Source organism: Meleagris gallopavo, chromosome 1 (assembly GCF_905368555.1).
Source record: "Meleagris gallopavo chromosome 1, MGAL_WU_HG_1.1, whole genome shotgun sequence".
Lineage (NCBI taxonomy): Eukaryota > Metazoa > Chordata > Aves > Galliformes > Phasianidae > Meleagris > Meleagris gallopavo.
Window position 1 is genome coordinate 90,807,928 of NC_139404.1, and position 18,171 is coordinate 90,826,098.

The 18,171-nt window shown below is 48.1% G+C and overlaps 1 protein-coding gene across 2 annotated transcripts in view; it reads left to right on the top strand.

The window, feature by feature from the left end:
- The window catches only part of IGSF3 (immunoglobulin superfamily member 3), a 77,733-nt gene that overhangs the window by 17,168 nt on the left and 42,394 nt on the right, over positions 1–18,171 (top strand). For both annotated transcript variants that reach the window (XM_085240539.1, XM_085240548.1), the window contains exon 2: positions 5,996–6,373. In XM_085240539.1, coding sequence (XP_085096665.1) covers positions 5,996–6,373 — 378 coding nt within the window. The remainder of the gene's footprint in view (positions 1–5,995; positions 6,374–18,171) is intronic.

Below are 18,171 nucleotides of genomic sequence, written 5' to 3' on the forward strand. Positions count from 1 at the left end.
ACATCTGCTGTGGAACTGAGTGGATGTGAAAGGGAGCAGCGTGCAGAGATGAGTGAAAGCAGTTGTGTTGGAAGAACAAAGGGCTTCGTTGGCTGCTCCTGTCTCGTTTCCCTGCGCTTTGATATTTCCCTACTGATTGTGATATTTCCATACCAATTATTGTATAAATTGTTCCTGGCTGACCTCGCCACTTAGCCATCCTTAGTTGGCTCAGCAGTGGGAGGAATTTGAACAAGGAATGATTAGCTTCTGGGGACGGTTCATGAGGGACAGTCCGAGTGGTAAGATGGTGGCAAGAGCGAAGGAGGATGAGACAGGATCAGGTCCCCTTGATACCACGATTTAAACCTCAAAACAAGAGGGTAGAGATGGGGTTGTACTGTAGGTGGTTCCATCCAATCCATTGGTATAGAGAACCGTCCTGTCATGAGAAGAAATGCATCGAGCAAAATACTGTTTTCCCAGAATGAGGCTTCATAGTAATAATGGTGTTGGGGGGAGGGAACAAAGGAGTATGCTGCATGTTTTCTTCTGATAGCATTGTTTTTTCCATCTGGCAGCAGGTTGCAGCGTAGAGATTCTCCCTGCTGTGACTCATTTATGCAAAAATTAAGCTCAAACCTAATTTTATTTGTGCATGTTAACAGGAGACTTCACGGAATAGCAGGTGTGCATTGCTAGACGATTGGCCCTGTTTTGGTGTTGCCTGTTGTACTGGGGTCACCCGTAGAGATTACATTAGTCCTCAGTCAATGAAAATGAAGATGGCCACTTGGGGAAGTGCTGTCAATGGCCAGACAACTGTGAGCTTGGAAGAGCCTTTGTGAAAGGAAACAGGGTTTTGTCGATGTCTGATTATTCCATTGGCTCTGCAGCAGAAGTAAGCCAGGTTGCTGCAGAGCATGGTGCTCCTGTGCTGGGGTGGGGGAATAGCGACCGGGATGAGGAATGGGTTGCTGGGATGCCCAGTTTGCTTGGCTGCAGCCAACAGTGTGGTATGAGCGTGGCCAACACACATGCTGCTGCAGCTCAAGGAAGCTTCCACCTGCCCTACTGCTCCACATGGTGCTCTGTCCATGATGGCATGGCATCTCCCATGTGGTCAGCGCTGTGCATGGTGTGCTTGGCATCTGCTCATGGGTGCTGCTTGCATGGAGCCTCACTCAGGCTAGGAAGTAGATGTTTTTAGCAGAACTGCTCTTTAGCACTTGTGCATTTATTGTCTTCATTACTGGAAACATCCTGTCAACTCCTGTGGTCTCATACAGAAGTTCTCTTGTCATAGTGATATGGAGTTTATGTGCACTCCCCTTTCCTGCCTTGCACATAGGTGATGCTTCCTGATTTAGTATGGAGGATGTCTGGGGAGGAACCAGTTCAGTTTGCCATGTTCAGAACTGAGGTGGCTGTGCTGTTAGGGAAAAAGCAGTAATGGTGCCTTTTTTTTTTTTTTTTTTTTTAAAGCTCCTGTTGTAGTAGAGCCTGCAGATCAGATGTGGCTGTATGACTGAAGGGTGCGCCCGCAATTACACAGATGATAAAGGGACATGAAAACAGCTCTAATACGGAGTTGTAGCTCATCTTGGGAGCCTCCCAAACCTGATGGGATCTACTACCTACCTGGTAGTCCTTTTTCAAGTAATTCCCATCCCAGTATGAACCTTTTCCTATTCACAGTATTCCTCAACAAGGAAGTCCCGAGTTCAGCTATGTACAGTTGCAAGAATTGCCTCCTTTGTTGTGAAACTGGACCTGATCGATCTTGGTTGACATCCCTAGGTTTTTAAACAGGAAGAGATGATAAATGGTCACTTCTTGACCATTTATTGACCATTGACCATCCTCTCCATGACGCATGCAGTTGTACAGACCTCTATCAGATCTCCTCAGAGGTTATCATTTTCCAAGGCCTTGCCTGCCCCGTCATTTCTTACATAGAGACTGTTCTCTACCGTTTATTGTCCTCCGTGCTCTCTTCTGAAACTCTTCCTGTAAAACCCATAAATTGAACAAACAATAGGAGCAACAAAAGAAACCACAAATGTGCTCTGTGTATTTGTGCAGGCAAGAGTGAGAGGAGGAAGAGGGATCTCTTCGGAAATGTTTACTGTCTGCTAACTAGTCAATAGCACAAAGTAATTTTTTAAGGAGAATTTAGGATTATTAGCATGCAGTTCAGTTATTGACAAATAGTTCTGTAGAGCCTCCAAGAGAAGGAAGACTGCTGTAAAGCTGCAGGAGTAGAAAAAGCACCTCAAGCTGCGTAATCCATTCAGTGTTCAGAGCTGTCAGCCCTACATTTCTGGAAGATATAGAAAATATGAAGATTTTTTTAATTGCTCTCTAGTGAGTAGAAGCCCAGGATAATACTCCTGAGTTTCTCTTTTAGATTAAAGTTATGCTGGCAATGACTATTGCTTTCTAATATACCTCGATGCAGCTTGCTGTGTTGCCTTTGGGTGCGGTGCAGATGTGACCCACGCTTTCAACAGCGGGAGGAGTGTTTGTGCAGGAAGCTTCTGATAACTCATTGTAGATGTGGCACTGAGGGATATGGCTTAGTGGACATGATGGTAGTAGATTGATGATTGGACTAGATGACCTTAGTGGTCCTTTCCAACCTTCATGAATCTGTGATTCTTCCCTAATTTTTATGGGTGTGTTGATGCTGTGGTAGTTTCTTTCTTACATCATAGCAACTTACTCCTTGTGATAAGCCTTGTGTCAGCGTTTCCAGTTTGTACGCCGATTTGTCTAAAACAAAACTGAAGGTCCACCTCCTTCCCAGAGAATGAGTGTTTGGCCCTTTCTGAAAGGTGGCATCATCGTAATGTTTCAGATCACGCACCTGATGGGACCACTTGTGTTTGAACACCTGAGCTCTGCATGTCTCTGTGTGGAAAGGCTAGCTCTGGCTGTAGCCAGTTGACACTACTGGGAGGGTGCTGATTCTGAAAAGACTGAACTACAGCTCTTCTGGGTTGAAATGTCTAGCTAACAGGGATACTCAACACTCCTTTCTGGCCTGTTGATTGAACAGAGAAGGCATTGAAGTCTAGGCTGTGAGACACTGCATTTCTCCCCTGCTGTGCTGCTGAAGCTATCCCTCTTCACTTGCCTTTCCAAGCTGCTCAGCATGAAACTGCAGCCCGTGGAGCCTGCTGAGTGTATGGGAGGTGCTGGGAATGAGCATCTGCCCGTTCCCTTGCAGAGTGACCAGAGCTTTATTGTTGTGTCGCATGAGACCTCCTCTCCCTGTGCACCTTCCTTCCTCCAAAGTGGGGTCGGGGAGAGAGAAATGCCAGCAGAAGTGTGAGGGGCTTGCCCAGCTGTTGCTTCGCTTGCTCTTAGCTCAAAAGGCCCATGACTCAGCCCTTATCTGGAAGGGATAAGGATCAGGGAGTGCTTCCTCTAAAGCATGCTGTATTTGCTGACTTCTTTTGGGGGGAGGAAGGGGTGGGGAAGCAGATGCATGAACGTATCACTTCTTATTAATTTTAAAGTTGCTCTTGGCTCTCTACCTCCTCCGTATCAGCCCTTGCATTGTCAGTAAATTATATTGGATTTGCAATTAAAAGCCAGCTGTGCCAGTGAAGTACCAGCCAAATGCCAACCTTAATCGTCTCCTAGGCTTCCAAGGAGAGGTGTGGAGCACAGAACTCTTCCTGCAGTGAGCTCTTCTCTCGCTTCAAGAGGACAAGATAAGAGTTTAAAATGGGATCTTCGGCATATTATTTTTGCTAATCAAAATGCTTGCTCACTAAGAAATGCTATTTGATACTGTGCGTGCCTGGATACAGCAATTCCCAGAGCTTGAAAACTGCCAAGCATACTTCACTACACAAGAAGTTAACCATTTGGGGAGAGCCCTTATAGTGGTGGATGCCTGTGTCAAACTGGTTGTTTTTCTCCTCCCCTTTCTCAGTTACATTATTCATTTGAGAAGTGCTTTCTGTTAGTTCCCAAAAGCCACTGGCAAGGGAAGGAAGAAGCCCTTCCCTTCTTAGTGCTTGCCATGCAGCTCAGGGGATCCTATCTGCACACACTGGGACATGGAGATCCACACTGTGTATGCCTGAGGTTGTTATTTTGCATGTGAGCAAGGGTCAGTCCCTGATGGAACATCGTTTTGCAGTGGGTTGGTTGGAGAACTCCTCAAAGCGTTCCTAGATAAAACCAACTGTACAGCAGTCATCTACTTAGAAACTCAGAAACAACCAAATGAGTGTTGGTTTTGCAACTGTTAGTTCCTGCCACTGCATGTTTGCATGGTGGTGCAATTTTAATTGTTCTTGCAAGCAGGGTGTCTGAATGCTACAATAAGGCTAAGATGTGGCTCCCAAATGTGTATTCCAAGCTACCTTTGTATGCAATAAAGATCTTGCCTTTCCTGCTTTAAAAACAGTTCTTCACTTCAAAGGCAGTAGTGTTTGCTTTGTCTTTTGGTCTTTGCAGGGAAAGAGGAGGGTCTGGTTGCACCATAGATGTTAGTTGTCTCTGGTGGCATCTGTCTTCGGGATGAAGAGATTGGATGGAGAGCAAAGTGGGGAGAGTGCTTGCCTTGTCAATTCCTCTTGCTATTTTTTCAAATGTGCTAGATTTCCCCATCCATCTATTTCTTGAAATCACATTATTTCACAAAGAGTAAAAAAAAAAAAAAAGTGCTTCTGAGCAGCAGTTAGCTGAGCCCAATTTAATAGTTTGAATTGCGCTCCATCTGTTCAGCTGCATGGCTTGATGGACATACTGAACCCATTTTTCACCATTTGCTTTAAGCTGGTAAGAAACGTCTCCCTTGGCTCCCATCCAAGGTGTCTGTCAAGAAAAACTTGTCTGGACACTGACGGCCAGAGGGTGAGATGGAGCCAGTAATCCTCTGATGCTTTTGCTTGCAAGTTTTTGAAGGATGAAATTCTTCTGTGGTCTTGAACATTGTTGTCAAAAATTAGAGAGAAAACAAAAATATCACCATGTGTGTGCAAAAACAAGGGGAGGATGAAATTTGCAAACGTGATTATGCAGGACCTGCTTTGAATCACCTTTTTGCTGTTTTATGATGGCAAGCAAGCAGTCACAGAAGCCAGGGTGATTGGCCTCACCATGTGCACATGCTGCTGGTAACTCAATAACCGATGAACACCCACCGTGGTCTCCAGACCTCCAGCCTTTGATGTAGCAACAAACAAGATAGATTGCTGTAATTTATCTGGCCCCTGGAGGACTCTGCTGGTAATGTGCCATGAGCCCAAGGGCCAGCCATCCATAATCTGTGTAAAAATACAGCAAATTGCTGCCCTGTCTTTGTTCAGAGCTGTATGACTTTGCATGTGTACAGCGTGCAATACCGGGTCTTGATTTCCAGCAGCCATGGCTGGTAAGCCTTAGAATGTAATGTGCCCACTTCCTCCATTAACTTTAATTGTTTTTGTTATGTACCAAATATACTCCTTTTGAATAGACTTGGAATGGCAGTGCTAGGAATGTGGTGTATCCTGGTACACCTTCATGAGTGTGACTGAGAGGCTGGTGAATGAATGCGAGCTGGATATGAGGGAAAAACAATGGGATTTTGCACCAGCTGGAGCAACTGCAAGGCTTACTGAGGGAGGAGGGGGCTTGTGGCCTGAAACCAGAGAAGGGTCAGAGCATGGTGAAACAAAACGGTGGCTGTGTGGTGGAGGGAGCAGAGCGGTGCTGAGAACACTCAGCCTTGCTCAGAGCAGAGCCCCCCACAAAGCCCCATGCTGCAGGCATGTGATGGAGCTGCCGTCTTCTTGCTGAGCCTTTACACATCTCTCCTGTGTCCCACCAGTTGGCTGGTGTCGCCTCAGTGGTGCCAAGCAAGTGCCTCACCAGCCACAGTGGCCCTGTGTAGGGTGTGGAAGTCTGCTGGTGGAGTTTCCACCGACTGTGGCCATGATGCGTTTGGCGGGGGGGAGGCACACGGACAGCCTGCTGGGTAGTAATACTGCTCTGCTCTGCTCTCCTCCCACAGGCATGGCCTTCGCTCAGCGGCACGTGGCGGTGCAGGAGGGGCCTCTCTACCGCACAGAGGGCTCACATGTGACGCTTTGGTGCAAGGTGAGCGGCTACCAGGGCCCAGCAGAGCAGACCTTCCAGTGGTCCATCTACCTGCCCTCAGCCTCAGAGCGGGAGGTGCAGATCGTCAGCACCGCCGACCCCTCCTTCCCCTACGCCATCTACACCCAGCGGGTGCGCGCCCAGGAGATCTATGTGGAGCGGGTGCAGGGGGACGCGGTGCTGCTGCACATCACGGAGCTGCAGGACCGAGATGCTGGGGAGTACGAGTGCCACACGCCCAACACCGACGAGAGGTACTTTGGGAGCTACAGCGCCAAGACAAACCTGACAGGTGGGTCTCAAAGGACGGCTTGCTCTGTGGGGCCTGGCTGATTTTTCACTTTCTTACTGGTAGCGTCAAGGTGATGGTAAAGCTACCAGGGAGGATGTGCTGTTCTGTACACAGTGGCACGAGGGTGTGTATGGGTCTCAAGGCTGTACATATGCAGATAGGTTTCCCACTGGAGATGGGGAGATGCTCTCATCTGCAGGTCTGCGGCACGTAGTCTGCTGTCCCATAGCCCAGCAGCCACTGTTTCACATCCCAGCACTTACAAGAGAAGGAGTTCTCAGGCTCTGAGCATTACCTGTTGGTGTCTTCTCACGTCAGGGGATGGGACTTGAATCCACTGGGTACTGATGATGATAGAGAATCAGCAAGGTGGAAAAGTAAAAAAAAAAAAAAAAAAAAAAAAAAAAAAAAAAAAAAAAATACAACTCTAAGCCCTTTAACCTGGTATCGTGCCAGCGGCAAAACCACTCTCCCACCTGCTGTCTCAAGGTAAAGAAGCCACAAGGGCTGCAGTTCAGATGGTTATTTTGGTGGCTGCCTTCCCATTTACTATCAATGTATGGCTTCTTGAGTGGGGAGGTCCACACCTAAACACTCCTTTACTGTAATTAGGTGGCTTGCTTCAGGTAACTGGATTTGTGGTTCCTCATTCAAACAAATCTGAATGAGGCCTGGCACAGCACAGCACTTGGGGTAGTGAAACCCATTAGAAAACAAAAAGTGCTTGGGGACAGAGAGAGGTAGTGGCCGTGGGATTTGTACTGGGCTAATCTCTCAGGAAACTATACCACAAGGAGTCAGCATCTGAGCCACAGTCATTGGAGGGAAGCAGAGAGGAAGGGAAGAGGACTGGTGTTAGCCATGGACATAGAATGCAGTGGGGAGGGGATGTGAGTGAGCATAGCCAATGTGTCTGATGCTATCTTTGTGTCCCTAGGGCTCAGGAACTGGTGCCTTCCAAGTTTTAATTGTTGCTCGGCAGCTTCCTTGGTGGCCAGCCCTGGGCTTTCTGGGTGAGATGGTTGTGCTCTGTCCCACCCTTGTAGCTGGTACACAGGGCACATGGGACTTGGGTCTCAGCACCGAAGGCATCCGTGGTTTGTGCTTTGAGAACATCAGCTTCAGGGCTTACGTGTGTCAGGGATAGTCAAGGAAATTGATCTAAAGTAACTTCTAGTGGATTAGTTAAATCGCCTTATGCCCTTTTGTGGATGCTCACGCTCAGAATGTGTGGCCCTAATTTGCTTTAGCTTAATTCATTTCCAAAAATCCACTTCAGAAGTGACTTCGGGTCACTTGCATTTTGAGTGTGTATCTACGTAGGTGTTTGCTGGGGTTTAACAAAACTCTGACAGAAACTGAATTCTTTTGTGCCCTCGTGTGATGCTTTGTGAAGGACAAGCCCTCATAGAGGGAAGGGCAGTAGAAGCACCTTCAGCCTGTGCTGCTACCCTCCGCCCTTCTCCCACTGGCACCTTTTGCAGCTGTGTAGGTACAGCTGTGTCTCCACTGTGCTCCAGGACCATGTGTGCTCCCTGTCTCTTACATGCCTGAAAGCAGTGCTGGGAGCCATTGTGATGTGTCCATGTGAAGCCCTGTTTTCTGGCAGTGAGTCTACGTGAGAGGACCTGCACACAAGGGTCAGCAGCTACAGGTGGTGGGCTTTCAAGCTGGCTTCATTGCTACAGACCCTAGTCAAGAAGAGCTACACGAATGCTACATAAGAGAGTTATTGTTCTCATTTTCTCAGAAACAGAACCAAACTTTTTTTTTCTTTCATCCAGTTATGAATTTTTAATTGATTCATTAGATTGAGTGGCTCTTTTTTGGCAGCAAAAAAGCCTGGAGGGAGATAGGTTTGTTAGCATCTCTATTCTCTCTGTTTATGTGTGAAATGGATGGTTTTAGGCTCGCTGCACTGGGATCTTTGAGTTGCTTTTTCCTGTGGCTTGAAGGAAGAGCTGAGGGAAGAGTCTTCCCCCTTTTCACCAAGGCACACAGCCCTGTGATGGGGTAGCTTGCTGGGGCTAGATGAGACAGTAGTACAGGCTCAAACATGGGCTGCTTTCAGTACCAGCACATCTCGGCTTGCAGCAGTGACTAGGATGTGTCTTTGCTCTTGCCTTCTGAGCAGTATCAGGGGCTTCTGAGATTGCTAAAAAAGATAGTTGGTAGCTAGTTGGGCTTCAAAATACAGCTTAGTGCACCTTATGGTCAGCAAATATGTCTGGTTGTCCTTCTCCCATTTTTGGTGTCTCATCATCAGGTTCCTTTATTCACTGGGGATCTTGGCTAGAATCTAGCACTGCTTTTCTGATATGACATCGGAAGAGGGTAGGTGTGGCACTGAGGGACATGGTGTAGCAGGCATGGCCATGATGGGTTGATGGTTGGACTAGAGGATCTTAGTGCCCTTTTCCAGCCTTAATGATTCTGTGATGGCCTGGAGTAAACAGTGTTCCCCAGGCACTTTTAGGGACTGTAATCTCCACTGATCTGAATTTAGGCATGCATCACAAGCACTGATCTCACCTATGCTAGAAATTAGGCCAGTAATGTAGTTCAAGGGCCTTCTGCTATAGGGGATTGTATACCAAGGCTTAATGTTTTTAATCAGCCTTCAGTTCACTTCATTTGCTTCAAAAACAAGTCTCTCTCTGTATCTTGTTGCCTCTCTTCTACTCCTGAACAGCATCATTGTGAAGAAGAGGTTATGCCCAGGCTGGGAGATGTCCTGCATTCTTCCTCCCAACACATCTTAGATGAATTGCAGGTGCTGAGTGAGGCAGCAAAAACAAACAAACAAAAAAAAAAGCAGGTGCAACTCTGCAGGATGTTATGGAATCATGGCCTTGTGATTGACTTATGAGAAAGGATTAAGCCCATGTACAAAGTCTGCAGCTCTATTGTTTGCCTTCTGAGTAGAGCTGATAGAGTTCAGTTCTCCAAAGCCAATATGAAATTGCTGAAGCTATTTGTCGGGGATGGGGAAGGTTTGTTTTTTTTTTTTTTTTTACAGAAGTGTTGTCCCACTCATCTAATGCCATGTATGTTGTCTCAGCTAGGTGCTGAGGCAGTGTCTGCAGTCAGAGGACAGAGAGACAAACCTGGAGAGCAACCCATCTTTGTTTAGGTTATGGTATCTTTCTCTAGGTTGACTGAAGAGAGAGCCTTAACGTGGCATTTAGCGTCGAGTTCTTCCCATAGTGGCTGGTGAGGTGTTTCTGTGCAGTAATTTGGGTGAAGCAGCAGCAGTGCTGTGCAGTCTGAGATTCTGGCCTGTGCTTCTCATCTTATGTTGATGGGTAAATAAACTTGTGTGTTGCTGACGGGTGGAAGTGAGCACATGGCAGTTACTTCAGAGTGAGTGAGTCACTGCAAATTTGTACTCCACTCTGTATCTGCAGTGGGTTGTTTGTGTGCCTGTATGCTTACTTAGATTACAGCCAAGAGGCCCAGGTCTAACCTCTTCAGAAGTTTCAGACTTTTATCTCAGTGGGTTTTTCATCTGTGCTCCAAAAAACATTGAGTTCTTCTTCAGAAAGTAACTGATTTGAGGGAAGAAATCAAGCTTTGAGGTTTTTCTTTAACAGGTAGCGACAGTGTGGGAGAAAGCCTTTCAAAGCACTTGAGGAGGTGGCAGCTCTTGAACTCTGTATTTTTGGGGAAGCAGCTGTGCGGCATCAATCCTTAACAAGTTAAAGCAAAAAAAAAAAAACAAAAAAAAAAATGAAAGGGTTCAGGACAGGGAGATGCGTAGCAACCTCCTAGGTACTTTAGAACGAGGAGGAGCGATTGGTGCAGACTTGAGAGCCAAGCAGCACTTGGTCTCAGCAGTGAGCAAGAGCAGGCTGGTGCCTGCAGAGATGGATACCGTCCTTCCTGTCCTCCCAGGGTTGGATGAGAGAAGGGCATTAGCATGAGCTGGGCACTGGAGAGGCTTTCACAGAATTCCAGCGTGGTTGGGATGTAAAGGTACCTCTGGAGGTCACCTGCTCTAGTGCCAGCTCAAGCAGGGGTCACCCAGAGCAGGCTGTCCAGGACCACATCCAGTCCGCTTTGGAAGATCGCAAGGAGGGAGATCTCGCAACCTATGTAGGCAGCCTGTGCCAGAGCTCTGTCCCTGCACAGCGTAGCACTTCCTGATGTTCAGTTAGTACCTCCTGTGTCCCAAGTTTGGGCCTATTGCCTCTTGTCATGGCATTCAGCATCACAAGCTTTGGTGGTGCTGGAGGTAGAGGAAAGATTTATACGGGCCAAACGCTCAGTGTTGGAAGGGAAGGAGCCAAGTGCATCTCAGACAGGTTTTTGAGGGAAGAGGGTTGTTCTCTTTGGTTAAACTTGCAACCAAAAATCTTGAGAACTGTCTGTGGAGAGCTGAAGGGGACGTAAAAGGCAAAAAGAATGAAGTGAACTTTTATTGCCTGTAACAGCTGCTGCTGCTTGTTGCCAGTAGCTTCTCCTCTTTGTCAACTGCTGCCATACATGATCTGTCTGCACGCAGAGCTGAGGGAGTATGCCTTCACCCAGCTTTGCTGTGCTGGGGAGAGCAGCAGCTGCCCTGGGGGCCTGGGGTCACTCACCATGAGAGAAATCACTTCTGCTTATATGGGTCTCATGGACTTCACTGACTGTGCATGATTCCAGTTGTTAACTAGGCTGAAGGTGGCTTCCCCAAAGGGAGGTGTCAAAGAGAAAGACAACAGTCATACAGACAACGATCTACTGGTTTGAGTAAGTACTTTTTTCTGTGCTGCCTTTGCTTAGTTCTCCCCCTGAGGACAGGGGGAAGCGTCGTACATGCCAGCAGGTTGTATCCTGGGGAAGACAGAGACCAGACCCTTAACAGCTATGCATAGTGGAAGAATGAGCCTGGAGACAAAAATCAAAACAAGATGTTCAGACTGCCTGGTGAGGTGGTACACTACCACCTCTCTAGGAGTTTTCAGCACCTGACAAGGATCAAGTGAGCAACTGGATCTGACCTTAGAGCTGACACTGCTTGGGGAGGTTGGACTGCAGACCTCAAAGGTCCCTTCCACCCTGCACTGTGCTATGGTGCATCACTGGGCTGTGGGGCAGTAGAAAGCAGTATTAGGCACCAGGTGGTACGGAAGGGTGTTTTTTTTCTGGTGTATTTCTTGTATTTCACATGTTCATATTTCTTTTGAGAATTTGCAGGAGTTTATCTCTTGCTTACTTTGTATGAAGGTGAAATCTGGATATCCTAATCTCAGAGAGGCTGGGAAATCTGAGGCCATCTGATTGGCTTTGCTACCTCTGTGAAGCATGTGTATGTTTTATTTGGCCAAGCAGTCAATTAACCGACGTAAGTTCTAGGGTTGGTTATTGTTGAAATTCCTGCTCTGTGAGTTATATTCATCTTTGCTTGTTCGGGCTGTGCTTGTTGCACTAATTAGTTCCCCAGAGGAGTAAAATGTCCTTCGCTTTCAAATTCCCCTTTAGCTGGCATAAAAAATAAAATAAAAATTCAAATATCTTCTACTAGGTGGTCCTCTGCAGCTAGACACAGGGTATTTTGTTCTTACCGTCCTCCTTCACATTACTACATTTCCCTGTAGTAGTCTTGGGAAAAAAAAAAAAAAAAAAAAAAAAAAAACACATTTGACCTACACTGCTCTGCTTTTTCTCTCTATTCCTATGTATGGAGAAGGAGTGCTTGATATCAAGGGAGTGAGGAGCACAGGTAAGCATATTTACCTCCAACCATTCCTATGGATGCAGCCTGGGCAGTGGCAGCAGCAAAGCACAGCACCCAGTTTCTGGAGCAGTGTGGGGCTGGGAGACTGTGGCCATCAGGTCCTCCCTTGCACCAAGCCACCAGCTTGCTGCCTCTCCCAGGGTGCAGCCCGCCCCTATCTCCCTCCCTGCTTTCCAGCTGGTGAAATTAGGGATAATAGCGTACAAGCCGTACAAGCCTTTCACAAAGTCTAAGCTAAATAATTGTAAAGTGCTTTGAGCTCTTCAGATAACGGGAGTTAGGAACAAAGGCTTATATTTCTGTTCTGCCTGGTAATGATCCTGAATGGGATTCGTTTCCAGCTCTGCGTCCTGGAAGCAGTGCCACTCCAGCTCTGCACCGGCTTTGCCCTGGGGAAGTGGTGCAGATAGCTGGAGCTGCTGGGCTGGGGCACCGGGCCCTGCCAGCTGTGACCCTGCTGCAGGAGGAAGGCACTAAGACCTGCTCACAGAGCCAGTCTCCCTCCCTCCCTCTCTTTTTTTTTATTTTTAATCTTGGCTTTAGCTGTAGACAATCTGGCAATGAATTGCACGGGCTAGTTCTTCTGTGTGCTTTTTACAATACCTTTTTGTGGGTGCCATTCTGGTTGTAACTGAAAGCTTGTAACAGAAATCTCTCCAAGCATCCTTGCGTTGCTGGAGAAGGTTCACTTGTTATTGTGTGCATCTTTATCTTGTTCTCTGCTGTTATTTTTTCCTGCTAAATGCTTCCAATTACTCCTGTTTTGTTGCAACAAGCAATCTCTTTTCATATTGGAATTGCTTGCCTGAGTTTTATTTTTTTTGTTATTGTGTTACGTATCTCTGCTTCTGTATGTGCAGGTGAAACAGAATAAATTTTAGCTAGATTGTACCTGAGCAAATGCATAACCCATTATATCTACTCTCTCCCTTCTTTGTGTCGTGGCATTTTTCCCCTTCCTCATCATCCTGCCCCATTACTCTCAGCTGCAGGCAGCCCAGTTGCATGGCACCTTTGGGCTTTCAACTGTGGAATGAATCCTTTCTTGTTTCCCACCCACATACCCCTTTGTGGGAAACCTGGAGTGAGACACATTGGGGTCACATCACTGTGTTCCATATGTTTTGCCTACACTGACCCTTTTCAGGTCAGGGTACTTCTTAAAATTGAGATGGCACGTGGAACAGGTTTGAGGTGGGAATGTGTGCCGTTTTTTCTGTGTGTCTGTATGCTTATGCATAGGCACTGTAGGAAAGAAATGTATTTTAAAATGCATTTCTAAAAATGGAAATGAATACAGACTCGGGTGATTGCACAGCGCTCTGCTCTCAGCTCCAGCCTTTAGGCCTTTAAAATGCACCCTCTCCCTCCTAGACTTATGATGCCTTTTACCTGTCATAAAGGGAAGTGCAGAAGCCCAAATGCAAATGTGCCTTCAACCGGTGAAGAATCACAGCATTTGGCTTGAGTAGGTTTCTGTGCGGTGTTCAACCTGAATAGTAAAGGGACCAGCCAGCCAAAATGATCTTGGAAAGGAGAAGAGACTGTAGCAGCCTGGTTCCAGGAGGCTCAGGGCTGCAACCTCCAGCCTGGTCTCTTGGTGGTTTGGGACACACTTGGCTCTGCTCGGCATCACCTAATGGGGCCAGGGTGCTCACCTGGGTGCAGTGCAAGGCTTGCCATCCTCTGCTGCTAGAGCCATGCACAACAGCCTGTGTGCCCATATCACTTATTATCCTGCCAGCACTTCCCCCCGTGTGCTTTGCCAGTTCCCAATAAAATGAGGCATTTGGTAGTCCTAAATGTCCTATTTATAAATAGGATGTCTTTCAGTCTGTTGCTTTGAGAAGAGCAATGGGCGGTGTACAGGCTGTTTACATAGATGCCATCATGTCTGGGTGCTCAGTGTCAATAAGAGGTAAAGGATGCAAAGGTTTTTAAGGTGAGATAGAAAAATCTTTAGCCTGGGCATCTGGGTTGTCCCGGACTCTTTTCTCTAAATGGAGGCACTGGAGGCTCTCACCCTTCCCTAGCTGAACCAGCTGAGTGGATGAGGGCGGCCATGGGGCACAATCTCTTTGTCGTGCATCCCTGCATGTGACAGGTAGCAGTCAGTCTGGCGGCTCTGCCCCAGGGACCACGCCGTGCCTGCTGATATACCCCACTGGCATTTCTGGCAGCTCTGCCAGGCTGATGGGCTGTGGGGTGCTCTTCTCCTCCACCTCCTGACAGCCTCTCGGCGTTAACGTGGAGTGCAGCTGGCAGCATATGGCAGTCGTCCCTGCTCTCAGCAATTGCTCGGTGAACTCTGAAAGCGAAGGACGATCCCTGCAGCTCCTGCCAGCTGTGGTGCTGAGAAATCCCACGATGGAGCTGGCCGTTTTTCTGTTAACAGCAAAATTTTGCACTCCGCACTGCCCGGTTTTTCCCTGCTACCTCTTTGGGGATGTCTTGCTCTGCTTGCTCCTTTTTCCTTCTCCTTTTATCTTCACTTTCCCTTGAGAATTGCTTTATTTGTCCTCTGGTGCCAACCTGGGTTGGATTGCTCTGCATTCCTGTTGATCTGCTGCCCAGAATGGTGAGGGCAGCTGCTCCTGCAGCTGATCATAGAATGGCTTGGGTTGGAGAGGACCTTGAAGATCATCTGGGTCCGACCCTCCTGCCGCTGACTGCAGCACTTCAGTTGTGACCATCAGATGAACTCTTTACCCACTGAACAGTCCACCCTTCAAATCCATGTCTCTACAATTTGGAGATCAGGATATGGTGTGGGACCATGTCAAAGGCCTTGCACAAGTCCAGGGAGACAACATCAGTTGCCCTTCCTTCATCCATCCATACCGTCACTCCATCATAGAAGGCCGCCATGTTGGTCAGGCACAGTCTGCCCATGGTGAAGCCATGCTGCCTGTGTCAGATCATTTCCACATCTCACATGTGCCTTAACATCTCTTCCAAGAGGATCTGCTCCATGATCTTCCCAGGATGCCAATGCTTTCCTTGTGGGGAAAGCAGGGCTGGTGGTGAATGACAGAGCCCCGTGCAGCAGAGGGGAAGGGCAGTGCCCACTGCTGAACAGCCTGCAGTCCTGTCCCAAACTCTGGCAGTTTCCCCACTGCCTCCTGCCCTGCGGCACAGGCCAGTGCAGGAGGACTTCTGATGTGCTGGGATGGGAGCCAAAGCTGAGATGGGGGCAAAGAAAGCTGGTGGGGGAGAAATTTTTCCATCTTGACTCTGTGGCTGCCCTGTCAGTTTAGCCCTATAACAGTTTTACAATCTTTATCTGATATAGGTTTAAGAGGATTTCCCTGGGCGCAGTGGGATTATTATAAGTCAGAGAGCAGTCTCCAGCTGATATTCCTTCAGCAAGTATTTATTTTAAGTGGGTTTAACTGTATTTAATTTTTTTTTTTTTTTTGCATGGGTTACAAGTAAATTGTTTACATTATTAGAAAAGTAGATCCTGGATAAAATGAAGGAATGCACTACTGCTTTCCAGCTTGGGGGTGGTGGAAGGAAAGCAGCAGCTGGAGGTGGGGAAGAAAGAAGATAGCACAGCAGAGCTGGGGAAAATGTAACGTTATTCCATGCGGCACTGATTGGTAATGCTGCCAGACAGCTGTTTGCAAGTGGATGTAATGTGGAGCGGAGCAGCAAGAACCGTGAGAGTGCTGCTCGGTCCCTTGGGGAGGGGCTTGCATCTCCCCCTTCCCACCCAGCCCCTGAGCCAGCTAGCTGACCTCACAGCATGGTTACACTAATGCCTTCCCCCAGTTCTGGATTTCTGTGCCACCTTCAGATGGGAAGAGAACCACCATCACGCCTTTCAATGTCTGCACTCTGGCTCCCTGAGTCCTGTAGGGCTTTATTCATGCTGCTTAAAATGTCAGCACAGAGCTCTGCAAAGAGGTGGTGGTGTAGGGATGACTGCTCTGGGGACATCCTTCAGACTCAGGCATGGTGTCTGCTCAGATCTTCTCAGACCTTGTTCTTCAGATCTTCCATCCTCTTCTTTGAGAGCGAGGTATTTATGGAACCATCCCTTACCAAATGAGTGTTGTGATTGTAACTTGTAGTACTGGATTTCTTCTTGCTGAGGGTGAAAAGGTGCAAAGTCCACCTGCTGATTTGTGCTGCAGGGTGGAAACTGAAAGCAGGTTCCAAAGCAGCAGGTAACCATGATTTAGAGGTTTAATTAAGAGGGTTAATGTAAGGCTGTCATTAAATTAGAGGGTTAACATGAGACATGTTATCCAGTATTGTGTCAGAGTACCGCAGATGACCACCAGCCCTCTGGCACTGCATTGTCACCTTCTGAGCTCCCAGGTGTACAGAGGCCACCTGTCCACTTGTACACCCCCTGCAAAATGACAGGTGATGGCTATGTGCTCGGGTGACCCACCTGGCAGTGCTGAGCTTGGACGCAGGAAAAAGGCTGGAGAGGAGGTGAGATTGTCAGTCATCCAAAAAGCCTCATTTGGCAGCTGAACCCACACAAGTGTGTGAATGCATCCAGAGGATGTGGCACTGGTACAGATGGTCCTTTGTATGAAGAGCTTCTGCCTCTTCTTTCTGGGGTGCACAGCGAGCCAAGGCAGAGCTGGAACTCTCGGACAGGGTGAATGGAGGAGCTTCTGTTCATGATGGGATGGGGAAGTTGGTGGTTATCAGAGTGCTGTTCTGGGAGTTGGAATCTAGTAAAAGGCAGGGAGAAAAAGGAATGGGAAGGCAAGAGGAGGAAGAGGGAGAGTGGAAGTGGCAGGTGGGAAGAAGACTTATGTAGGTGGTGAAGAACAGTGGGATGTGTAAGAGAGTGGCATCCAGGAGGTGCTGGAGCAAGGGAGGGCTGTGTGTAGGAATGGACGATCAAAGGGCCATGGCTAGATGGGGTGGAGGGAATATGCTCACTCCCTCCTGCAGTGGGAGGAGGCCCACCAGAAATATGGCACCACCACCTCTGGCTGGTCTCCTGCTGTGGGCCTTGTAGGGGCTCTTTGCTACCCTTTTCATGTGTCCTTCAGCAATACTCTAGGTACTGTTTTGTGCTCCTGACCCTGGAATAGGAGAGTAGGATGTAAGTACTGCCTTCCACCAGGACCATCGGGATGCAGTAATTACTGTTGCACTGTCTCCCACCCTTTCTTCCTCTCCCCTTGCAACAGGGAAGTAGGAGGCAGCACGGCACGCTTTGAGGAGCTCCTTTTGAAGTGACTTTATGAGTAACGGACTGGCGAGCTGTAGGAAATGAGATGCTGGCACTCTTTGCTCTCAGATCATTTCTACTCCCTTATGTCTGCGGCCAGAGCAGCAGTCTGCTGTCTGCCTATCCTCAGAGACCTGGAGCTCGTCAGATCTCATCAGCTTCAAGAGGCTCCTGCCAAGGGTCTGATGTCAATGGAGAGAAGGGGAGAGGAAGAATCGGGAGGCTATTGGTGTGGTGTGGGATAGGTAGCAGCACCATGGCTTGGACTCACATCTGTGAGGTCCAGCATGGCGAGAGCATTGTCCAATCCCTTGTCATCTTTGAGGTAACATCGTCGAGACAGAAATACCAGTCCTCCTGGTGACAGGCAGGATGCAGGACTGCTGTTGGGATGTGTGCCTGGAGTAGTGGGACAGCCTCTTTGTGCTACCAGGAACCCAACCTGGTTAAGCTTATGAGACATGACAGCATCACAGCCCAAGGTGGTATTGCTGCAGGCAGCCGTACTCTGCGACAGCAGCACTGGCATTGGGGACATGTCACTTGAAGCCTGTCATGACACACATCTGGCCGTTGAAGAGGCAGTGTATAAATGTGTCTCCTGGTCACCAGCCTGCTGGCAGCGTGCAAAGAGAGTCTCTTTGCCAGAGCAGCCTCTCATGTTGCTCGTGGTGAGCTACTATTGCATTGCTGGGCCAACAAAGTTGTTCATGCTGCTTGTTGTGCAGCCATGTAAAATCAGGAGTCTGTGTTTGGCAGCTGTCAGTGCTGCTCGTGCAGGCGCTGCCCTCATCCCTGCTCATCATGTTGGTGCTCCTCTGGGGGGAGCAGCAGCAGCTTCTTCAGCAGATTTTGCTGTTGTTTCCTTTGGGT